This window comes from Suillus paluster (assembly GCF_016628075.1).
Source record: "Suillus paluster strain FC165 chromosome Unknown EDB91scaffold_11, whole genome shotgun sequence".
In the NCBI taxonomy this organism is placed as follows: Eukaryota; Fungi; Basidiomycota; class Agaricomycetes; order Boletales; family Suillaceae; genus Suillus; species Suillus paluster.
In genome coordinates, this window is record NW_024537571.1 from 214,344 (window position 1) to 239,465 (window position 25,122).

The following is a 25,122-nucleotide window of genomic DNA, read 5'->3' on the forward strand; positions in this document are numbered from 1 at the left end:
GAAGGCTGTGAATTGGACCTTGTTGTTGGTCGCAGTTGATCGTGATGACAGCGCTGCCCAGCGCCGCCGCAAGCCAATCTCATGGACATGTCACGAATGCGTCACTCATTGTCACCGCAAGTCACACATTGCCACGCCACATACAGAAACAAACTGAGAAATAAACTCGAAATAAACGGCAGCTGTCCAGGCTCTAACTTACAATTCATTCAAGCCTTGGCCCATTTGGCAGATAGGCTCGTTATAATAGGGCAGGAGTCTAGGAAGCTCTTTCGACGGCCCTAATTTGACCGCAGCCCCCGCGGCACCGTAACAGTCTCGTACAATACCTTGTACTAAGTCACTTGAAGCTCGTATTCCAGCAACATCATATCATAACGCCCAGGAATCAACACAATGAACAATTTCAAAAGTATTGCGCTTGTCAGCAACACGCCTGTGGTCCCGATGAAGTCTACTTTAAGCTTACCTCCAATAGTGACGAAACTAGCAGAGCGAAACATATCATTGGAATGTGAATGTTGGTAAAGAAGTCACCGGAGACAGAATCATTCGCATCAGCCCGGAGTGACGCCGCACCCGTAGTTATTCGGATACGACTGCCTGTGGCGCACACTTCTTCAAGAGGCGCCTCAGAGGACGAAGGCACTCGACTCACGTCACCAGTCGATCTTGACTTGACCGGGCCATCTCGCGTCAACAGCCATCAGAGCCGTCCGAAATGTCGATCACGGAAACGAAGCTACTGTTTTGCGAACATCAAAAGGCTCACGCACGCGTCCTCTGAATAGGAGAGACGTATCCAAACCGAACCGTAGAACTATGGGCACGAAAGTGAACATAGTACATCAAGGGGCACATCATTGATCCAAAGTTCAATCGGTAATCCATATCAAGACGAAATAAATAAAGAAGTAGAAAAGTTGGACTTCATATCTCTCCAAACCTGTAAAAGTTATGAGGCCAGTTCGACACTCCAATCGAGATCACTTGCCTATCTGGCATCAACACGGGTGCGAGCAAGCTCCACATATACAATAATATGCACACCCAACTGCTCACGATGCGCATCCACATCGCGGTCTCCGAGCGGCCGATACGGACAACCTCCTCGGACTCATCAGAACCCTGTTCCGTGGAAACCACGTTCCTACGTAGAAAAAATGGGCGGAAGGCTCTGCATATAATTGAAGGCGACTTACCAATCAGTCAAGAGCATGGCAACATACATTGCCCCGATAGCGAAGATAATATGGAACCAGGAATACTATGCATGTGTTAAGGCAATTGATGTGGAATAAGTTGCGAAATACACACGTTGTATCGCGTGCCGGTACGTTCATCATCCTTGGCTTCTCCGTAGTCCTCATCCTCATCCTCATCGTCCTCTTCGTTTAAAGCGGATGCAGGGATTGCTCTGGCAAATTATCACTACCCAAATATGCCGATTCTATAGTACTATCACTTACCCAGCCTCGACGGCAGCGAGGAGAGCTTGATATCTCGGCGACTCCGTTTTTCCCGGTTGAGTGCTAACTATATTCATTTCCGCAGGCTCACTATCATCGACCAGAAGTTGAACTGCACCACCTTTCTTTCCACTGCCCACCAATGCACGGCTTTGCGTCGCCGCGCGACTGGTAGAATAGGCGATAGCCAAGAATGTGAAGACTGCACCAAGAACAACTGTGGTAGTCCGCGTCTTGTCAGTCCGGCTGAGTGGATTGCAAGATTGGTGTGCGTGATTACTGACGGCGGAGACAACAAGATAGGTGCAGTATGCAGCGACCATTCCGGATTGAGCGAGGCCCGATCGAGGATTCGACTCTTGAATGGCAGGGTGTATGCACATAAGAGTGATAACAATGCAAAGGGCCAGGTTTAATGAGATAAAGAACCGGTTGAGAGTGCATCCGGAACTTGCGAAATAGGCGTATAGAATGCCGGTCAGGGTGATACACGCCACATACATGGCAGCGGTAGAGCCTATGAGGATCCATTGCCACAAAGTCGAATCCGAGTTCTCCCAGTTTTCTAGACACATTTCCGTCCATGAGTGGGCGAAGTCGACGAGGAGAACCAAACCGAGGAGGATAAATATGGTGGCACCTATAAGAGAAACGTAGTTGCCCCAGAACATGAAAAACCCGTTTGGTATAAAGAACGAAACTACGACGAGCAACATCCACAGCAGAACCTTTGGACCCCACCAGCTAGCTCAGATGAGCATGTGTTCAACGCAAGACAGGGGTTACTTACCCATTCTGTATTGCGGCGCGTTTATCCCTGGACTCTTTGACGCCGATCAGAGACAAGCTCAAGATCGCATGGAATAGAGATAATGCGAAACAAATACGATGGACCTGGGTTCACGTGGGTCAACACCAAGTCACCACGAGTTGCGTTGGACGCACCGCAAGAACACCATAACACTTGCCCTCGTCGCAGTCCATCTTTATGTAGTCATAACTCCATTGCTCGATCTTGTGGATTGCGAATGGTGTCTTCATGAGCCATGCTAACAGCGAGTTCAAAATAAAGATCATCTAGGCGACCATGATTATAACTCGTTCAAACTCCGACTAGGTTTACTCACTGCAAAACCGACTCTCGTCGCTATTGAGGAGTTGCAGTTACAAGACTTGCAAAACATGGACGCTGAGAAATATGAGTCGAAGTTCCACATGTGCAGAATTGGAGACAAGTCCCACCAGCTGTTGAAGTGAAGCAGAACGCCAGACCTCCTAGACATGATGCTGCGATGGTCCCCAGCGGACCAGCGAGGGGAATAGAGAACAAAAGACCCATGACGTGGATAGACAGGAATCAGGTTCAATGTTTGTTGCAAAGGTGCTTGGGCCACTGGCGCTGCGCAGGTGTCTACAGCACGTGCACCCTATTTTAGTATTTCGTTCCCACATGCATCTTATGGTAGATCTTTGTTCTTGACTCGAAGTGTGAAGTCAAGGAAGGCAAATGTATGGCATTAAGACGCGACACAAACGATTGAGAAAACTACGCTAGAATATGTAAACCTTTGTTTGAGCAAAGCCCGTGGGCTTTCGACCGAAACATGCCTTTGCAGGGGGCAAGAGTGAGCTGAGATACCCTATAAGTAGGAGCAAGAACGACGCATCCAGCATAAGCTTAAGCCCCAAAACAACAAAGGAGGTGTGCGAAGACTTACAAAATGAAAGCGAATGAAGTTATGGCGGAGTGAAACACATGAAAGGCTTCAGTATTGGTTTGTCTTGGAGATAAGGAGCCAGGACTACCGCATGCTGCCGAAGATATAGCACAAAGGCATCGCTACTCCATCGACCCATGGTTTTGACACTCTCAAGATTCAGATGCGCCATAGTTTAACAATTGCTCCAGTGTCTCCTTAGCGTCCTGGCTATGTTGCATACCTAGATGCGTTTTGCCGAGTATGAAATCGTCTACAGTATGACTTGCAACGCCTTCTTCGAACCGTGTTCTTCGCGTTGGCAACTTAATAATGCTCCTTCACTACTCGCACGTTCACAAGTGACCGTGTGTCCCTCCCGGCATATATATCGGATAGTATTTTATTGATGATGACCAGATTCCAGATCTTGAAACCCCGTACTCCAGGTTCCCTAATGCCGATCAGTCTACCATTCCCAGAGGCCCGAGCCTCATTAGCGCCAGTAGCGGTTGAATATGGTTTTGCACGAGATCTCAGGCCTTGAAAGCCAGGAACACCCAGTCCATGAATTTGCACCAGGGGCTCGGATCAGCTCTCTGGCGCTTGCCAACTGCCAGTGAATTCCTGTTCTTGGTGGGGGCTAAGAAGACACCGGGACACCGGGCTTCTGGACAACGATATACATTTCCCACTACACGCTGTTTTATCTTTTCGGACTGGAGTTAGAGTCTGACACAGATACTCCTCAAGACCTGATTCACGTCGCAGCTGGCAGCTTATTCAACTACTGCGAGGCTATGCAACTGATAGAATATGATACGGGCAATGGTTCAAATCAATTTAGTGGATGCTGCTCGCATGCACTTCAGGTGGTGTGCAGACAGAATGTCCATTGATACGCGGCCAGAGGATGGAGACCTAAGTAGTCAATTCGCAGCGCCTACCACTAGCAATAATGTACAATTTGTATTTTCAAGAACGATATTTCAGATGGACTCGACACGTGCCTTTGTGGAAACCGTGGAGATATCGACACCGAGAAGGTTCTAGAGACACATATCATCAATGAGCAGTAAACTTAAAGGACCGTTATTCACCTTTCCTTCCCTCAGCTCGGCGGGAGACGGCATGAGCCCAAGTCTCAAGAGCTCAGATGCTTTGCTGACCACTGGGTCATTTTGCATGCTGTCGTTGTGAGCATTATAGCGAGCGACCAGCAGTTCAAAGGGAACGCCTTACCTGGCTACAGCGACAACTTTGCCGCTATTGACATAGTACGCAATGAACTTGAGACACGTCAGCAGACTGCGGTCAGAGTGTTCCACATGTGGTACCTTCATCTCGCCCGGGGTACCGTGTATAATGACATCGTCATAATCTGCTCCAATGCCACAGTAACGGAGCTGCTGTCCCTCTGACGAAATGTCGTAAGTGAAGTCCCTAATTCGATTTACTAAACATACGGGCGCTCCAAAAGATTGGCACTTTCTCAAATGGCTGTGGGTCGCCTGCGATCGTCTTACCAACAGCACGACCATGGTTACCCGCAACCTGTGGAGAAGCGTGAGCGACGGAATTTGGTAATTCCATGAGGTGAGGATGCGTATATGCTTACGTTCCAGTGTTCTATCCTACGGCTCTCTCCCGTCTCTTGCTGAGGGTACCAAGCAATATCGCCTGTACTAAATGTCGGCATGGTCAACGAGTGGAACAGGGAACTATCAAGCGCACCGACTGCGTAAATGTTATCTTGACCTTGAATTTTCAGGTATTCGTCAACCTTGATTCCCCCGTCCTTCTCAAGCTGGAAGCCGCTTTGCTTCAAGAATTCAGTCGCTGGAGTCACGCCAACTCCCATGACGATGAAGTCGGCGGGGAGAGTCTCCCCATTGATGACAACACCAGCAGCCAGTGAAGGGTTGTTCTCCGATGGCACGATCCTCTCGACCTGAGTTTTCATGTGAAACTTGACACCTTGAGATTCATGATACTGTGACCAAAAGGGTTGAGGTTGAGGACAATAATCAAAGAGTAAACGTCGCAACCTTCTGAAGACCCTCGCCCACTTCTTTGCCAAGTACGCTCTGGAACGGGTGTTCCTCCATGCCGATGACATCGATGGACGCAAGTCCCCGCTTAGCGACAGCAGCTACAAGCTCCATGCCGATGAAGGAACTTCCAATGACAACCATTCGCTTTCCCTCTTGAGCCGCTAGAAATTTTCAAAGCATTGAGAAAGACTCATGATCAAGAGTGGATAATATTACCTGCATCAACGTGTTTCGAGTCCTCGATGCCACGGAACGTGTATACGTTCTCAAGGTCTGATCCAGCAACCGGTAAACGACGAGGAGCACCACCCATAGCGAGAATCAGCGTCTCATAGGATATAGATTCCTTTCCTCCATCAAATACGACTTGTTTAGAAGACGTATCCACGGAAGTCACAGTCTGGCAACGGTTAGAATGTGTACTCTCCAGCAAGGTAAATACCCACCACGCCAGTGCGGAGAGTGGTACCATACTTAATCTTGAGGTCAGCGGCCGTCCTGTATTCAAGTTTTGACGGATCTGTGACCAAAGTCTTGCTCAACCTCGTTCTGTAGGCATATGTCAACAACTATTATCGTTTATAATTTGTTCTCGTACCGGTCAATTGGGGGATGTGTCTCTTTGGAAAGAACGGTGATATTTCCAGGATATCCATGCTGCGAGTGGTTAAAACCAACGTCTGGTCAACCAACTGTTCGTACCTCTCTCAGGCTCTCGATGGCGTGGAAAGTGGCGGACCCTCCACCGATAATGACAACGCTTTTCCCAGACCCAGCAGCGCCAGTCGACAAGAGCTTGGGTGCTCGACTCATGTTGCTCTTGAGGGTCTGCGACGGATCAGCGGTCACGTTGATCTTGCCGTCCACGACTTCCGCCTTAAAGGAGTGAATTGCAGTAGGAGCTGGCGCATCCTCTAGATAGCAATTTAGTATCCTTACAACGAGTCCCCAGAGCAAACACTGACCAATGTCACCAGTGCAAACACGGAAACAAGCTATTACACTTTGAATCTCAGCTATGCTGTACACATCCGCGTGAACTTACCTCCGTGCCAAGGACTATCGATCATGAACTCAGTAATCTAGTAAGAGTTACGAATGCAGAAAGACGCACCAGACAACCCTACCATCCGCCGTTAGCACACCCTTGGCTAAGGGCGCACCATAATGAGTGCAAAAGGCACTAGTCGCATGGATATTGTCGTTCAAACGATACAAAACCACCTTTCCCTCTCCCTCAAAGTCTACTTGCTTCCTGAGGAATCAAATGGATCATGACGATCATTATGAACTTCCAACCCCCCTGACATACATTTGACCATCCTGTAGCTCGGATTCACTGCAGACTGCGATCGTCTTCAAGGACATGGCCGATGGTCGAGTTCGTGTCTGAAGTCGGAAGGTCGGTATCAAATAATTGAGATTTTTGCGATGTAGCATACAACTGAAGGGCCACCTACTAGCCGCCACCGTGACTGCCTTGGTGACCATGATGTAGCACCGGAGCAGGCTTCCGTAAAAGCCGCTTCTAGAGTTCCCAGTCAGCATCGACGAATCCGGAAAAATAGGGGCACTAGTACTTATACAGATACCACCGTGAACCAATATTAATATTGTTTCAAGTAAACTTTCTTCGTCAACTACGGTATTCAAAATGTTGCTTCTACAAGTGCGCGTCTGTTAACCAAATCGCCAGCTTGTGTAGTGACGCTAACAATAAATCGGGGCAGAAAGCAAGAGCGAACATGAGGTCCAAATCAGATGCGCAGTTACAAGAAGGCTTCCACACGCCTAGCGCCCAAGTTCATATTTCCTACGACCCCGCAAATCCACCAGCTCATCCGGGTCCAGATTGGACTCGTTTTGTGTGCATCAGCGACACACATTCTTGTACTTTCAGTGTTCCCTCTGGGGATGTCCTGCTTCACTCTGGTGATCTCAGCCGACTAGGTAGGGAAGGCGAGATTCGAGTCACTATAGATTGGTTGCGTAGTCTGGACCATGGGGTCAAAATGTGCGTTGCACGTGTTCTTATCGCATAGCCGGAAGTCTAACTTGGATGCACAGTATTATAGCGGGAAACCACGACCTACCTCTCCACCAAGAGTGGTACGAGGAAGGTTACTACGGCTTCCACGACAAGAAGGAGGTGCGCTATCTTGCTCTGCTAGCGGGAACCACTTCTTACGTGCATATGTAGTCATCAACTGCGATAAGAAAGCTCGTCGACAACGACTCGGAGGCAAATCGTGATCGAGGTCTAATCTATTTGCAGGACGAACTATACACCTTCCGCACTAAGGAAGGTGGAAGGGAGTGGTCCGTGTATGGCTTTCCAGTAAGTCACTGTCCTTCGCAACCTACCTGGTCTTTTGCCTTACCTTCTCAAACTCAAGTGGCAACCCTATTTCGGAGGCTGGGCTTTTAACTACCTGTCTGATGAAGCTCCTGGTATGTCATGTCTCCTCCTTCCTTCGAAGGCACTCATTCTGGTCAAGAAATTGTTGCCGAAATACCTGAGGTCGACATTCTGTATGTACCTGGCAACATCCTGCAGACGAAATCGTACTAAACTTAGTTTTCAGCCTGACTCACGGCCCTCCGTACAACGTTCTAGATACAACCTTTTCCGAGGTTCATGCTGGATGCCCCGCGATGCTTGAGCACCTCTCCAAGATGCAAAGTCCTCCGCTCCTCCACGTCTTCGGGCATATACACGAAGTAAGTTTTTGAGTTACATACACTTCAGAGAGTCTTATACGCGAGCTCTTGTAGGCACGTGGCGCCACGCGGCATCCCTGGTTGCAGGGAAATGAACACGAAGGGCTTTCGAATCCAAAAGAAACAACTCCTCCCGCGTCTGGAGCAAGAGAGACGATAATGGTGAATGCAGCTAACCAGCCCCTCGGGCGTCAGGCGATTGGACCGGGTGGTCAAAGAATCCCATGCGGCGGTCCAGGCTTTCAACCTATTATCGTTGACCTATTAGACTCAGCTATGCGGCCAGACATGTAAACGACCAGTACGATGTTCGAATACTATATGATGAGAGTTCTATCACTATAACTAATAGACGGCCTATGGCACACAGCCTTGATATGATCAAAGAATTACGACTCTGCTACAGCTGCGACAAGGCAAGGAAAAAACGATACGCCAACGCTCGCGGACTCGTTCGTGTAGATATTTGAATCTAGTACACTATGCTGTTGCTAGTCTGCAACACTCGCCCCCCACCAAGTAGATCCCCACCTTCTCATATTGCTGATTGACTCCTACAGTATGCAGCTTGAGAGTGACCCAAGGTTGATCCCATAATTAATTCCTTCCGATGACAACTTCCGTACAAGACGTTCGAATTTACAACAAGCTACAAGGTGATAACAAGACAAACCGAGAGAACATAACCAAAACATCAATGCGACAATCCATTAATCCAACATCTACCGCGCAGTTCCAGCGTCCGAACTGCGTGATGCATCTCATTAGTCCTGAACATGACCAGAAACTAAGTATCACTCCCACCATTAATTATTCTCTCGCATCCACTGCCCCTCTTCCCAAAACGAAATCAACGCCACGCTATCATTCTTGATATGAGACTTGATCAACTCCTCGCCTTCTTCAGACCAGTGGAACCGATCAAGCCCCAGCATGCTGATGTCTACCTCGTCCAGGCGATCAGACTTCGGAGTTTGCAATGATGACAAGTCGCTTAAAGACCCCTCGGCGTCAGAACGGGCGAGGCTTTTTGTGGATTTGATTGAACGGGCGGAGTGGCTTAGAGTAGATAGCTCGAGTTGTGCATCTGGAGAAGCCAGGTTCAGAATAAGAGAAAGGCGATTTGAGGCATCTTTCAGCGAGCGGTGAATTTTACCATCGTCGGTAGCCTTGCTCGTGCAAGTAGCAGGGGTAGAATTCTCCTTATCCCCGGTGGGCGTATCTCCAACGGGCTTACGGTCTGACATATCCTCTGGGAGCGCCATGATGCGTAGAGGTGATGCACCGGGTATGGTTCCGCTACGTGATCTGATAGTAGGGGAGCGTTTGTGTGTCGTCTTTCTCTTCATCTTCTGAACAGCGAATACAAGTGGATCTGAGGGGTGCAAGACATCGGGAAGTAATTTGACAGTGGCAACGTAATCAGCGACGCCCACAGAAACGGGAGGACTAGTTTCGAGCTTTGAAGAATCGGTGGGCAATAATGGAGTATTGGTTGACAAGTGGGCAGGCACCTGATCAGCGACAGCGCAAAAGCTACCTGTGCTGTTGGGTGGAGAAAACTCGAGAGGAGGCAAAATTTGAGGAAAGCCTGTAGGAGGACGCGACGATGCAGCAGGCAACTTCGCCAGAGAAATATCAGACGATCGTTCATTCAAAAGACTGTAAGATGGCAACGGCGGGAGCGGAGGGACAGGTTTCCGAGTTGATCTTGAATAAAATCTAGATAGCTGTAGAGAGTCGCGAGTCCCGGTGAGGGGTGACAAAACATATGACGAAGGCGGAAATGCAGATAAGAACGAGTATGGGACGGCGGTCACGTCGGTAGCGCCAACAAGCCTTAGAGACGGGCCAATATCGACACCAGAGGTCGTCCGATTACTTGGAGTACACAAGTTACGAGCCCGGAAGCTGCTGCCAGTGGCGTTACACTTTTCGCAGAAGTCACATTGTTGTCCAGAAATTGGATTATCGATGAGTAATGAATACCTCTGGATGGTGGCAGTCTTTCTCGACCGTGCTTTGGTAGGATACGTGAGGACTCGGATATTTGGCGGAGGACGGAACCCGGGCTTCCTGGTCGCGTCTTCTGGACTATGCTCGCTGGATAAACTGAAGAAAGACGTGGAGCAAGTAAGCTGCGCTTGGGATGCAGGTACCTGAGCAGTCAAACTCTTGCTCGAACGATGAGCCGCAGAGTAAGAATATGAAGAACGCTGCTTGGACTGTCGATGCAGTTGGTACATGAAGGATGCAGTTCGGCGTTGCCTTGTCGAATTGGAGTCGAAGTCAGATTCGATGTCGGTCTCCCATGCAGGAGATCCGAGGCATCCAACCAAAATCCCAAGAAATGGCGTGCATTTAAAACGAGTTGCCTTCAGTTGAGCGGCTTTGAGAGACAGAATGGAAGACCGAGAGTTCAGTGAAACGTCAAGAGTTGACTGGATATCTCGAGAGCGAATGACACTGAGTCGACGGTGTTGCGCGTAAACAAGCTTGACAGCAAGAAGAAGCAACAAAACTAGAAAGATGACCGGGCATGCAATAATCAGCGGTTCAGTGTCATATGACTGGGTGGTTGAGAGGGGGCGTGCAGATACGATGGTACAGAATGATAGTGGATAGAATACCCACGGCAGAGCATACGCAAAGACCGCCATACGAAAAACGAGGGCGGCGCTCGAGATTGATCACAGGAGAACAAGTTCAACGACTATTTCATACTCCGCAAAACGCGCTTGGAGGTATGCATCATAGGTAGGTTTGACATAGGTTCAGGGAACTTATTTACCTCGAATGAAACGCTTTTTGTTAACCTACACGTCTACTCGGGTTGGTAGGTTTTTCCGGTGCAATACTCATCCCATATCAGATAAGTATGTCCAATAACGCATCATGTTTAAGTTCGTCAAACATCGAGTACATGAGTATTGACAGGCGATATCAGTCCATGCGGATAGGAACATCGACATCGTTCTTGACCCAGACACAAGCGTCGTTACGCATCCTCAACATAGGGCCATTCACCGCCAGTGCTGTCCACAATAACTCATCGATGCAACATTTACTATCGACTTTTATACATTTTCTGAAGTTCCTCTCACCTGTGACCCCACTTGACTTGGTGGGTTCCGTTGTCGCCGTCTGTAAATCCATGGCGCTGACTGACAATCGCAACTATGTAGGTTTAAGGAGACACTGGAGCAACTGTTAAACACTGGTACATCTGATGCCACGTTCACTGATTCTTTTCCGAAAAGCCGGTCCAATCTCCCCACTCGCTTTGATGCAGTGATAAGGCAATTATCTTTGTCTTACGGATTCCATACATAGTACTCTCAACATTTTTTTTTCATATTGCGAGCTTTTCGGAATCAGCCTGCTTTAGCCCTCTGGGTCTTCCGATCCAACCCTCCTGCCCTCTACTAGTATATCATCCATCCTACGTCGAGGTCACTAAAGCGATAGCCATTCTCAGCCTGGTACCCCTTGCCGCCCCATATCCTCGGCAGAAAGTCCCGGCACGTCCGCGATCGACATCAGCCTTATTTATGATCCTACACATCCCTTCCGCCACGATAACCAGGACTCAATTTTGCAGCTATGAAGTCGTCCGGACAGCCGAGATGGCCCTGCATGACCACAAATTTTCACGATTACCAACAGGCCAAATTACGGAGCGGCTTTCTAACAGTATTATAAACAGTTAATAACCGGAGTGTTCAACACCTGTTTATTAACCTTGACTTTTAAAGCGTACCTCACGAAATTTCGTCTTGTTGACCACGAACCTTCTGCGGAAGACCGAAATTCGAACGTTGCGCAGGAGTTTTGGCATCCATGAGGCGGTTGTGCTGAGCTCCATCGATTCAAGGATGGACATATAACGGAGAGTGTTGTTTAGGAAGTCACAACATCCGATGAACGTGAACATATCTGAAGATCAACGCGAAACCAAGGCCGCCCAGGAACCGGAGATTCATTCGTGCCGCACATCTCCCTCTGAATACTTGCCACATAAACTTCTCATGATGTTCACAGTTCTTCTCGAGTCTGCGGAGATTATGGCTGAACTGTTTTGGCCTAAAGTAGGGCATTTCAGCAGCATAGCGAGCAACGCCTTTGCGTCCACACTGGAAGTTTCAGCCTATAAAACACCTGCCTGTTACTATGTCTTTGCTTCATTCCCTCCCACGAGCTCCATCATGTTTACTTCCCGCTCCATCATCTTCGCGCTGTTCAGCTTCCTCGCTGGCACCAATGCGTGTGTACAGTGCCCAGCCACACTGAATGGCTCCAAACTAAACAAAACCTTCCCAGACGACTCGGCCACATTTTGCACGTGGTCGCACCCACACATCTTCATTGAACGAAGTAACTGATAGGCCCGCAGTTACTATCAATATGGGCAGAATGGCGGCGGCTCATTACTACAATGTCAGTATGACACTGTAAGTACTGTCTGGATATTGTGCAGCCCATTGTTCTCGGTTAACATGCTAGCGATGGTATCAGGACAACGGCCAGTTTATATCTGGGTCTCAGTATTGTCCGCGTACAGCAACTGTGAAGGCCCACTGCTGAACGTGATGTGAAGAGGTGGGGAAACGAGACACCCAACATGAGGAGCAATGTTCGTTTGCAGACAGTCAGGTATGCGCCAGTACTTAAACACCATCCGTTACGAGAATTGGCAAATAGTCTTGGTCTTGCCTCGGCCAGTTGCAGCATCCCAACCCACTGAGCAGCTGTGAAGCAGGATACAAACGACGATATGCTGTTCAGTGCTCAGGACACGCACTGCAACTTATTTAAACAGAGCAGCGCAAAGATGATGGAGCGGGAAGTAAACATGATGGAGTTTGTGGAAGGGAAGGAAGGAAGCCATACAACTGTAGGGAACCTATTTACCCCACAATTGCAAGAATCAAGAGGGTGAATTTCGCGTAAACGCTGGACCTACACAATTGTTCGGTGCAATACTCATCCCATATCAGATCTGGGACTGCCACTATATACCCCAACAGGAGTGACATAAGAGACCAATGGAGCCACCGTATTTGCTTGCCAGTAAGTCCCGGTGTTCGGGAAGGAAGGGAAACTCGGGAACAGGGAACGGAAGCACAGAGAAGGCGTCTAACCTCCCCGTGCGCGCTGCAGGACGGTTGATCTGACTCGCTGGGGCTCGGTGCATGTGAAACATTTCTGATTCGATGCTAAGCACTGAGGTTACAGGCGCGGTCGAGACTCGTAACTGAGGCTGATTCATGTTTTTGCAGAAGAAATGCTATTTCCTACTACAATCACACCCGTGCTGTCACCCTCCCCCACAGCTCGTCCACACACAACCGATTGCGCGCTGGAGAAGCTCCTCATGCAGGCTCTCCTCCATCTTTCACAACAGGGCGGACGGTATGGTCGGTGAGATGGAGGATCGAGCGAAATTTATAAAGATGACATTTTTTTGTTGTCCTAATTAACAATCACGCTGCACATTCCTCGCTGGACCGGGGATTCATTCGTGCCATACGACCCCATCATGCCGCACATTTCCCTTTGAGTACTTGCCACATCAACTTCTCGTGACGTTCACAGTTCTTCTCGAGTTTGCAGAGATTATCCTGCATTTTGGCTGAACTGTTTTCGCCTAAAGTAGGGCATCTCAGCAGCATAGCGAGCAACGCCTTTACGTCCACACTGGAAGTTTCAATCTAGTATAATTGGTCTCACTTAGCCCCGCGGAAGCGCAGGCGGCGAGGATTAGCCAGCAAGAGGGCCCTTCGTGCGAGGGCAGCGAAGGACCCTATGAAAAATTGTGCAACGTAAATAAGTACAAAGCAGCAACCGACGGGAAACTCGGAATATGAGAGAAAACGAGAACTTGAATCTCAGACGTGCAGAATTTGTGCGTGGAGAGTGCTATAAGGTGTTACTTTTGGGTGGGAGGGTAGGAAATTAATGGGGAAGTGATGTAGACGGGAAGTGACTGGAAGTAGGTGTAGTTGGGTAGATAAGTAAAAAGGCAAAGTTTTGAGTGTAAATGATGGGAAACACGCACATAAAAACGGAGCAAGTTCTGAATAAAAATTAAGGGATGGACGCGAACGGATCACGTCCATCGCGTGCGGACCGACCATTAAAGATAAGACTGTGAAGAAGAGTAGGATTTTTTCGGATATATATCCGAAAGGACTCTGAGGACCAGCGGCCGATGGCTTGAATATGGGACGCTGGAACTCCACTGGCTGCAAGTGAAGTAGCTCCCCCGGCTCTCATCGAATGCCCCGCGATAGTTGTAGGGAAGAATTGACGCAACTTCCGAATGAACCAACTGCGAGTCGGTACCGAACCATCCGCTCGAAGCCATAGAGTTGAATGAAAGGGAAATGATGAGTCGCGCGATTTTAAGTACTCCTTGAAGACCTGATGAGGGTCCAGCAAGGAATCAGTGTGATGAACAACGACAGTCGCTCCCTCAAACTGTGTATCCATTTTGTAGGACGGGAGAATGAAGGAGTGATGATGGTCTTCTAATACAACCGAGGTGCGCTGCGTCAATTTTCTCCTATTCTGCAATTTTTTGTCGTCGGGCCAGACTAATTCCCCAAGACAAAGGAGCGCATAGAAGCCATCAAATAGTTGAGCGAGGAACAACTTGTCGTCATGAGAGAAGGGATGAGGTAGGTCGCTGTGAACTTGCTGCAAGTTTGTGCGCGTGAGTGGGAGTTTTCATTTAACTGGAACCCCATATCGTCGTTTTGCTCCCTTGAGAGTTCGCGAAATCAGACGCAAGTGACGAATTGAGCGAATGGCTGGATAGAACTCCTCGAGTTGACTACAAATTCCCGACAAATAGTTATCGACCGAGCATGGGCTGATATGAGCCGACATGTAAGAGACAAAGTAGGAGAGAGTGTCAGGTGTAGGTTCAACCGAGAATTGATGTAGGTCACAAAAAGTGACATAAGAGTTAAGGGCAGAAGAGTATGTGCGATTGGTGGAGCATTCGAGGGTCATTCTGAGATTGATCGAACGCTCATGATTGAGTCATTCGAGAGACCAGGCTTCCCTAACGGGTTGCCTGGCATTGCGCGAAAGTGACATCATTTTTTCCCTCCCCCCAGCGCATTCCGAGGGGGTTCAAAAGGGAAGATTCGAAGGTGAGAATTACACTTCAGGGCCTCCCGGAACCTGCTACGCGAAAGATGATCTGCAATGATGTTATGCTCTCCTGAAATGTGAAACACGCGAAAGTCAATTGAGGCTGTGATAACAACGTCAATTGAGACAATGAGGAGCGAATTGAATCCCGGTGAAGCCTTCAATGAATTGAACATTGCGATGGAATCCAGGCTGTCAGTAAAGACAGCCAATCTTCCTCCTGAAGGTAGGCAAGAGGCGGTGTCTTGAATAGCCGAACAGATACAGAGAGCTTCAAAGAAGTATATGTCACGAACAGGAGCTTGCGATGGGAGTGAAGACTGGAAGCTGAGGTTCAAAGATGGATACCAGAACCCCATTCCAGTTCCTGAGGCGTCACAATATACTTTGAGCGCTTGATCCGTGATGCGCGAAAAGTCCCATGAGATAGACTTGAGGAGGTAGACTCCATCCGATTGTTGGAGATGATCCGCTACCCAAAGTACCTCTCTAACCACGTCTCGGTTTAACCAAATGAGCCCCTGTGAGTTAACCTTTCCTTTCATTTTTTTTGTAAAGGGCCGAAAGCCCTGGACACAGCAATGGACAGATGTTGAGGGCCCAGTTAAGCGACCCTGCAATCTGCTCGCATTCCCACAAGGTGCGTCGACTTTTGTGATGGGCAAATTCCCGTAATTCCGAAATGAGGCGAGTTTTTGATTCGTCCCGCAAAGTTATCCGCATTTGATTTGGATCAACTGTCGAAACCAATGACTGGAAGGGGCGATCCGTAAATTTGTTTCCGCTCATCGTGGGGAATTCTGAGCTCATCCCATAGTGTGAGCAATCTGACCATGTCGCGAGGGAGCATCTTTTGATATTTGTGATAGAACGCGAAATCTTCAGCTTCTGCATACAAGAAGGAGTCGTCAACGTAAATGTAAGCGAGAATGAACCGCACGAAAAACCGCGAGCCAAATGACTAAGGACATGAAGGCGTGAAATATGCGCTGGGACGCTCTCCCGCCAAAGACGTTTGCTCAATCGAACCCGTCTTTGTCCATTGAACGATACAATTTGCTTTATTTGCCATAATGGATGCATGGGCATATGACGATATGCCTCTGATACATCGGCCTTCCAAATCGTGAGAGGATGATCAGGGTTAGTGGTCCGATAACAATGGAGAGCGTTTCCGAGGTCTTGAACATTGTCGAGAGTAATGCCAGCAATGTCTTCCTTCGCGATCATTGAGTTAAGCGAGTATTCACCCGCGCTGTGGTTCGTAACTAAGCGAAACTTTCCTCCCTCCTTCGGTACAGCGTGAATGGGCATTGAATACATCCCTGGCAAAAGATCGTGACCGAAATCACACGAATATCTCCCAACTGCCTCCTCCTTCAAGATCTGATCATGAAGGAAGCAGAACTCTGCCTCTGTCTTCGGCTCTGGTGTGCGAACATCCAAAGTCGTTGGGTAAGTCCTGTAATGAGTATCCGGCCAGGGCCAGAAGCCCTCTCGTAAACCCGTACAAACCTGACTGATAAAAAGGGACATTGGGATGACCCGAAGAGATAAGTAAAGATTCAAAGATATTGATATGGATTGGAGTTGACACTTGAAACAAATCAGAATGAGTAGCGATTGTATGCAACACTTGTTTGTTTTGAAACTCCTTTTGAGGAGGACGAGGAAGGGGTTGTGCAGTTTCAGTCCAGACTGCAGTATGACTGAAAACAGGTGAGTTCTCTCCCCACACCATCCTCTGCCTAAAGCGCTGCCCCTTAGCAATCCGCTCATTGAGTTCCCTTTGCCAAAGGACACTCCGCTCGCCTGTGCAGCTCCTTTGCAATTTCCTCTATCGCAGACGTGGTAGTAGAGGCAGTCTCTCGCCTCCTTTTCGCACTGACCCCTGTTCCATTTATGACACGGTTCTCCGAACCTGGAACCTCCAGTGGGCCGTTTAGCCCCACCTTGAGATCTACCGCCTCAGTTCGGATGCGCCTGACCCTGACTTAGAGAGCTGGTTGATGGCAACCATTCCAAAGGATGAGAGGTGACTAGCTCTGAGTCCTTCGAAACGTCCTGAAACTGTCAAACCGCAAATACTTCTGCTGTTCGATGAGGAGCCAAATGGCTCGATCAAAGTCGAGAACTCGTTCATGGGCTGAGTAATGTATCGTCCCTGAAGATGTCAGACATAAATTTGCGAAATTCTCTGAGTTCTCTCTCTCTCCAGGGCATGATGAATACAAGGGCTTCAGTCCAGAGATCGGTAGCGATGCTCCAATCTCCAAAGGTTTTGACCCTTTGAGTAGCTGTAGGTTGGGATAGAGTGAGTTCGAACCCGCTTCCGAGCACTTGGGTTTGTTTTGAATCAATGGCGGTTGAGTAATGGCCCAAGAAGACTTTGTCAAGATCAAGGGCTCGTCCTTCGAGAAGAAGGAGCCATTGGGAGGATGGTAAGCTCGGACACCCAGGAGTAGTTGTGATTTTGGTACGAAAGAACTTAGGGTCCTCCGACCATTCCTCATAACACTCAAGGGTAAGTTTGAGGCTTTCGTCGGGTGTACAGTGTCGGAACTTGTCAGGATTGAGCCACAGGAAGATGTTGGTCTGATCACTGGAGATCCTTCTTCTTTTCCTCCGCTGCGCGAACTCCTCTCCAGACTCGATGTCTGAGTTTTCGTCAATCTCAGTCTCTTTTGATCCAACAAATCCTTGTCGAATTCATCGTTGAGAGCTCGACCCCTTTTCAGAGATTTCGTCGTCATGTTCCGAACATGTCTGTCCATGTTGTCGGTCATTCTCCCTGATTTCATCATCCTTCCGGGTGTCGTCGAGGAGTTCAAGATAGTGATTGAATCCGGATTTAAAGGTGGCGCTATCTTCATTCTCGGTCGTGATTGCAAGCTCCCAATGAATGTGGAGTATTGCTTCACCTTTTGATATTCTATGTTTTTGGTAGTTGACGACGGATTTGATACATTGTTCGACGACTTCTGAATTAAAGGATTCAGATCTGTCGGAATGGTAGTCACTTCCTGGTGAGGAATGATGGGTTTGTGATGATGCTTCAGCATTATCAGTCATTGATGAGAAATTGAATTTCGATGATAAAAATTTGGTAGCTGAAAAGTTAAGCACTGACACGACAACGAGCAGATGAGAAGAGACGCTAACTAGAGATTGATACCAGCGACATACCTGACACGACGACGAGCAGATGAGAAGGGGGGCTGCCTCCTAATTGCTCAGTCATGTCAGGTAGAGGTCGAGATCGTTGAGATCGCTCGGCATGATCGACAAGCCGAGAGCGCCCAGAGCGCGTGCCACAAAGGCAAAGGGAACTGGCCCTAAGGTAAGCCCGCATGTGAAAGCTTAGTCATAAGTATCAACCAATTAGACTTGTGTAAAAAAGATTAAACTCAAATAAAATACCTGCCTGCTACTATGGCTTTGCCTCATTCCCTGCTACAAACTCCATCATCTTTGCGCTGCTCGGCTTCCTCGCTAGCGCCCATGAGTGTATACAGTATCCGGCCACAGTGAAGGGCATTAAACTACACAGTGGAGTAGGGGACCCCTAGGCAGAGGGTGAGAGGAAGAGAGAGTTTGGCGGTGTTTGGGTTGGAGTTAGCCGAGCGTAGCATTGTCAGAGTCGTTGAGGGGCAGTAGCAGGTCTCTAGGTCTTCGTTGTCATTCGATAGCAGAGTCTTCGGGCATAGCCCACTCCAACTGGTGAACAGAGCGAGTTTCGTCTCGACCAAGTTTTTAACTTGGTCAACCCCCCTTCTTTGTTCTTCGAGCCCAGAGTCTAGAGTTCAGAGCCCAGAGTTTAGAGTCCAAATGCAGAAATTCGGAGCCCCGTGGAGTACACATGTAGATGATCCAACTAGACAAGCGCAAAAGAGTCAAGAAACACAAGGAGAACACGTTGCAAAGCATAGCCTTTCTTATTCCTGAACTGAAAAGTTATACTAACGATGACCAAGTTCCTTCAGACAAACTGGCTAAGAAAAAGACATTACCTGCCTAGGGGACCAGGAGGCTGGTTTATATCCAAATCCCTCTCGGGAGCTGGAGGCTCTAGCGACACATCATCAGCCTCATCGCCTCTTGACACACCGGAGGCAGATGAACGGCAGCTTACCACAGACGAGGAAGAACCGGAGAACTGTGACAACTTGGAACAGGAAGTTAGCAAGTACTTAAGAGATGATGATGAAGATTCGCTACCAGAAGCACCAGAGCCATCCGCAATACTCCTAACAGTCTTCTAGTGGGACAATGGCACACAACCACCCTACCCCAGCAGAATTGAACAACCTCCCTTTCCCATCAGCGCAACCACCTAGTCCTCCTATACATACCACCAGTACAATCAGCGGTAACGCCAGCCAAGCCAAGAGCAAAACCAGCTACCGCACCTAAACAGACACAGAGGAGCAATCAGCCAATGTCAGCACCCGCAGGTAACCCACCGCCAGTGTTCCATGGATGAGATGATGAGAACTCGGCAAACTTCATATGGAGTTTCAAAGGATACATAGTCATCAACCATATCACAGATGAGGCGACAAAGATCTTACTGTTCAATACATTTATCTCTGTGGGCTCAGACGCAGATGTGTGGTGGACGAACCTAGGTACTCAAGAGAAGAGTACATGGGTAACTGGCAAAAGCTGCCTTTTTGATGAAATGGCCAGTGATAGTCGTGGCAAGGAAAACCCAAAGAGAGTACCAGAAAGAGTTGCTTGAGGTACACTTCAAGGAAGAGGAAGTTGGGGAACGCATCACAGTAGCAGGAATCACGAACTTGGGCACATGTTCACTTTCACAACAAGTTAGCAGCTCTCGTGAAAGACACAGGAGTGTGTTACGCTAAACCTCTCGGATGAGATCCGGCAGGTGCTAAACCCACAAGGGGTGTTCGAAGTGTGGCCTTCGGCACTAGCCCAGCAAGGAGCTTGCCTGCGCTAGGTCCGAGTAAGGGTTGAGGCCCTTACTTGTGTAGAGTCGACTGGAGTTTCTTGAGGATACGATCCAAGAGACGGAGTTCAACTCAAGAGTATTTGTCTCAAGAGTAGATGGTTCTTTGTACAGAGGGAGTTCTCTTAGGTAAGAGAAGTTCGGACCCAATGACAAGATCAGATGAGAACCGAGTAGATTCAAGTTAGAGAATCTGTCTACAGTACAATTGAGATATATATACGTAAAGGTGATATACTGGTGGAACGGTAAGGGTACAGGGTACAGAGGTAGTACCGGAGTATTGGTAAGGGTTGAGGGTATGTATGAGTCACATACCGGAAAGGGTAAGTAGTACCGGTTGAACGGTAAGGGCAAAGGGCATGGGGAATCCCCATCAATAAGAGAACTGAAACAGTGGGAAGGGCATAGGGTTTGGTAGAGGCTGTGGCTTCTGTGATCTAGGGGAAGAAGCGAGAGCTTCTTGCAGTTTCAGAACAACGGGATCAAAAGAAGAGATGAAAATAGAATAGTCGTAACCATGGTCCAGGTCTGGACAAGTCCGAAGAATGAGATGACACGTAATGCTCATGTTACTGTAACAGAGTGGAGAGCATACCGGTCCTAATCCAACCAGTCCATGAAGCACTTCCGCGAGCACTACGAGACTTAATGACGGTGGCACCAGCAGATTGGACCATCTTCCTGAACAAAATCTTGAACGTTAATGTGGACACCTTACAAGAAAAGGTGAAATGGGCAAAGGAAAGGAAAGAAGTAGAGAGAGCCCAGAACGCCTGTATCGCACGATTGGAGAGTCGTCAGGACCCGGTGGAAGTCCTTTGACTACAGATGCAGCAGACATCAATTGGGAACAATGTCTCACCAGCGAGAACAGCAGTACCTGCGAGGACAGTCGGAAACATGGCACCCAGTAACCCAGCATTGAGGCGACCAGTACGCTATGTCGCAGCTAACCAAACGTCCATCAACCAACGCCCTTGAGGACAACCTCCTACACAGGAAGAGAGAGATGCAATGCGGGCTCGCATCAACGAACTGCAGCATAATGCAGAGACGGACGCAGGACATGAGGCATATAGGGAGCAATTGAGGCAGTGGACGGTGAAGTGGGGAGAAGGCGCTAGGTGCACAGAGAGCACACCATTCCCGCTAACACCAGGGACAGCACAAATCTGCTCGGGCGAATGTTTTAGATGTGGTACGCACAGGCATATCAGACCAATGTGCCCTCTACCACCGGATGCCCAATTGCCGAAGAACAAGAGTATGTGGTGCAGCAATTGCACACGAATCCTCGGTACATTCAATAGAGCTATAGCTCTGCAAATCAATTTTGTCATAGACAAGACGGTAGATCAGGGAAAAGGGAATGGGTCATTGGTGTAGAGGACAACTGAACGACCCATGAACATATAGTACCTCAGTTAGCAGGACAATCAGTCCTTGTGTGTAAGGAGGAGCCACACGAGGACCAGCTTACTTTCCCCGTCGGATGCACAAATCGTGTTGTTATACAATCTGCTAGCGAGCAATTGGATATTGTTGACCTGTATTCAATGGGAAGTGGAGAGGACCATCACAATTGCCAGCACTTCCTGCAACACATCTCATTTGCAGGACTGCAAGGAGAAGTTGTACGAGTCAAAGCACTCTTTGACGAAGGAGCAATGGTCAGCGCTATGTGCGCGACGGTCTTCGACAAAGTAAAGCACCACTTAGGAAATTGGGAGGAGTCGACCAAACGACTGCGTATGGCCAATGGTACTCTCGTCCCATCAAAAGCGACATGGAAAGGCGAAGTTGATATAGCAGGCGTCTGAATGGAAGGAGAATTCAAAGTTTTCGACAGTGGAGGGGGATGGAAGTTTCTATTTGGGAAACCAATGTTACAGGCATTTAAGGCTATACATGAATACAAAACTGACACAGTCTATATAACAGGGAACGGAGGTTCAGCAACCATCCAGAACCAGAACCAAGCCACACCTACAGAAGTGAAAACGATCGACAAGACCGAAACACAACAAGGCATCGCATCAGCAAGTTTCCTAGACAACGAAGCAGAAATCTTTATGAGGGTGTCAGACCCAATGAACCCAAGAAGAGTAGCCCACATTGTGAAAGCAGTACAGCTTGGTGATGACCTCAGTCCTGAAGAATGCGAAATGGTCAAGAAGCTCATCTCACAGTATGCCGACATATTCGCATGCTCGTTATCGGAAGTCCTACTGGTCCCAGGAGCAGAGCACCATCTGAACATTCCAGAAGGCACCACATTCAATCTACGAGTCCATCAGCGAGCCCTCACACCACCACAAACTCAATTCTTACATGGACGAATTGACGAAATGCTCACCGCAGGAATAATAGAGAAGGCCCCAGCAGAATGGGTCAAGTGTTGCACCACCACAGTATTAGCACAGAAGGCACACGAACAAGGCAGACTCACACTAGAAGAACTGCAATACAAGGTCAACGAGCAGTACGCACAGCAAGGACAACCCCCAGCCTTCACACTACCTGAGCAAGAAGTCCAAGAAGTGCAACCAGAAATCCAAACGGCAAAACTGCAGAAGTGGAGAATCTGCCAAAATTTCACTGAGGTCAACAGACACACCATCATTGCACCAATGCCGCAAGGAGACATACGGGCTAAGCAATTAAGGCTAAGTGGACACAAGTACATATTGGTATTCGACTTCGCATTGGGATTCTATGCTGTTGAAGTTCCAGAGGAATCCAGACCGTATACGGCCTTCTATGCGGAAGGCCGGGGTTATTTTTGGTATAAATGTATGCCAATGGGACTCACAGGAGCGCCTACAACATTCTGCGAGATGACGGCCACCCATCTGCATGATCTAATTGCCGATATGACCATGGAACTTTTTGTGGATGACGGGGGAAGTGCAGGAGACACGTTCAAGGAAATGCTAGAAAAGTTAGAATGAATCTTTCAGCATTGTTGAGAATGGAGACTATCCCTATCACCCACAAAGTGCCGCCTCTTCATGACGGAAACGACCTTCGCAGGAGCAACAATAGGACCATTAGGAGTTCAGCCGGACCTAGAAAAACTAACAGCCATCGTAAACTGGAAACAACCAGCAGATGCACTCAATTTAGAATCATTCCTAGGACTGACTAGCCATTTTAGAGACCTCGTACTAGGATATGCGAAGCGTGAAGGACCACTACGCAACCTAGTGAAAGAAGCACCGTTAACGCACCTGTACACCAAGAACACATATTGACGCACCTTATGAGACTTCAAATTAGATGGTTGATGGACACAGGAGCAAACAAAGGCATTCCTAGACTTGAAGGCAGCATTAGTATCGTGACCAATCTTGCAAGCACCCAAATATGATGGCTCACCATTCGTGGTAACATCAGATGGCTGTCAAGAAGGCTTAGCAGCAGTACTGTCCCAGCGAATACGCATGCAGAGACCATCCGGGAAGTGGGTAGAGCGACTGCTACCCATTGCATTCACATCCAAACAAACATCAAGCATGGAGCAGAAATACAAACTGTTCCTGCTGGAGTTTGCGGCCCTGAAGTTTGGATTAGACAAATTCTCAGATGTAGTCTGGGGATTTCCAGTGGAAATCGAGACCGACTGTCAAGTGTTACGAGACGTACTACTTAACGACCACCTCAATGCAGCACATGCGCGATGGAGAGATGGAATCATTGCACACAACATAGTCAATGTGCGTCACATCCCAGGCAAATTGAATGTCATAGCAGACGGTCTCAGCAGGCAATGGGAAGGCCAACCCCGAGATGATGGGCTAGAAGATGGCAGTGCGTGGACAGTAAGCGAAGACTGGGAGGCAGCAACAGGTTTGATTAATGACATACTATTGATAACGTCAATAGACGAACAAACGGTAAGGAATCTTCAAGAACATTTTGCTAATGAACCTGTTTTTTTAGAAGTCGTAGAGTCAATAGCACAAATAAGTTCAAATAAACCACTGTGAGACCAAAAGAAAGCATGCCACCGAGCATCTGAGTATCTCATCGAAGACGGGAAACTATGGAAGTTATGGGGAGGGACGACAATTCGAGTGCGAAGCAAGACAGAGTGTGTCACACGAGAGGAAGCAAGGTAACTAGCAGTCAAACAGCATGAACAAAACAGACACTGGGGACGAGACGCGATCAAGATAGCACTCACAGACCAAATACACAGTGAAAAACTCGATGCATCAATTATGGAAGCTATAACAGATTGCACTAAGTGCAAAAATTTTGGTTCACAACACTTGCACTCACTATTAGAACCCATAACACACAGACACCCATTCGAACTGTTGGTCAGCAACTACCTGATGCTCCCACAAGGACGAGGTTACCACACGCTAGGTGTGTACCTCAACACCTTCTTGCAACACGTATGGGTCTTCAAGTATAGAAACTCAGGAACCGCACGGACAACGGTTGATAGTCTATCACAGATCTTCAAAAACTTCACGCCGTCAGAGACGTTTATGTCTGATGGAGGAAAGCACTTCAACAACGCAGAAGTCTGAAACTATTGTGCTAAGTGGTCATGTAAAACTCATGTAGTGGCAGCCTACTCACCATGGATCAATGGGCTTGTAGAAGGAATGAACAAGATCTTGCTGCACGTGCTCAGAAGACTTTGCGCACCAAATCTGGGCGAAGACAATTAGAGCCAGTTCTTCAACAAGATGTTGACGAACATCTGGCAAAATAACATCACATGCGAAGGTTGTCGGCTTGGGCCGTCCTGAGGGTCAGAACTTGAACATACTATCTAGCCGTTGCAGTACTAGTACAATGTATGTACTGTATATTCCTGACAATGGATGCTCTACCAGCAGTCCCTGCTCCCATCGACCTTCGATTGGATGTCCTGTTATTCATGCCCCATCGTCCCGAAGTCCAGCAACGTCTCATACGATACACGATCCTTTTGATCAGCATCTTGATTAGCGCTACAACTAGTATCTTACACTCAATCTATCCAAAAGATCCAGAACCATATCACACATCTGCTCTCTCAGGAGAAG

The 25,122-nt window shown here is 48.2% G+C and overlaps 4 protein-coding genes across 4 annotated transcripts; 1 reads left to right on the plus strand and 3 right to left on the minus strand.

Annotated features, from left to right (window-relative positions):
• Positions 1 to 509: 509 nt before the first annotated feature.
• On the minus strand, positions 510 to 2,852 carry EDB91DRAFT_1116103 (serine incorporator/TMS membrane protein). The gene is made up of 9 exons (XM_041317964.1): positions 2,712 to 2,852; positions 2,597 to 2,658; positions 2,415 to 2,546; positions 2,260 to 2,363; positions 1,470 to 2,213; positions 1,318 to 1,417; positions 1,203 to 1,267; positions 995 to 1,150; positions 510 to 946 (listed from the first exon to the last, which is right to left on the minus strand). The coding sequence occupies exons 1-9, from the start codon at positions 2,806 to 2,808 to the stop codon at positions 931 to 933; spliced, it is 1,476 nt and encodes a 491-aa protein (XP_041180080.1). The 5' UTR covers positions 2,809 to 2,852; the 3' UTR covers positions 510 to 930.
• A 1,145-nt stretch (positions 2,853 to 3,997) lies between these two features.
• Positions 3,998 to 6,721, minus strand: EDB91DRAFT_1116111 (uncharacterized protein). Its single transcript, XM_041317965.1, has 17 exons — positions 6,533 to 6,721; positions 6,335 to 6,475; positions 6,266 to 6,279; positions 6,186 to 6,215; positions 5,923 to 6,134; positions 5,819 to 5,877; positions 5,667 to 5,769; positions 5,437 to 5,620; positions 5,215 to 5,381; positions 4,901 to 5,159; positions 4,785 to 4,846; positions 4,633 to 4,720; positions 4,504 to 4,583; positions 4,409 to 4,455; positions 4,267 to 4,354; positions 4,177 to 4,215; positions 3,998 to 4,115 (listed from the first exon to the last, which is right to left on the minus strand). The coding sequence occupies exons 1-17, from the start codon at positions 6,709 to 6,711 to the stop codon at positions 4,110 to 4,112; spliced, it is 1,758 nt and encodes a 585-aa protein (XP_041180081.1). The 5' UTR covers positions 6,712 to 6,721; the 3' UTR covers positions 3,998 to 4,109.
• Positions 6,722 to 6,797: 76 nt separating this feature from the next.
• Positions 6,798 to 8,378, plus strand: EDB91DRAFT_66947 (Metallo-dependent phosphatase-like protein; the record flags this gene model as incomplete). The annotated part of the gene is made up of 8 exons (XM_041328042.1): positions 6,798 to 6,865; positions 6,917 to 7,234; positions 7,288 to 7,369; positions 7,421 to 7,558; positions 7,617 to 7,671; positions 7,719 to 7,752; positions 7,806 to 7,941; positions 7,996 to 8,378. Coding segments are annotated over 8 exons (1,071 nt in total), but the record flags the coding sequence as incomplete, so codon positions are not given.
• Positions 8,379 to 8,747: 369 nt separating this feature from the next.
• Positions 8,748 to 10,601, minus strand: EDB91DRAFT_1245523 (uncharacterized protein; the record flags this gene model as incomplete). The annotated part of the gene is made up of 1 exon (XM_041322556.1): positions 8,748 to 10,601. The coding sequence occupies one exon, from the start codon at positions 10,599 to 10,601 to the stop codon at positions 8,748 to 8,750; it is 1,854 nt and encodes a 617-aa protein (XP_041180083.1).
• Positions 10,602 to 25,122: the final 14,521 nt, after the last annotated feature.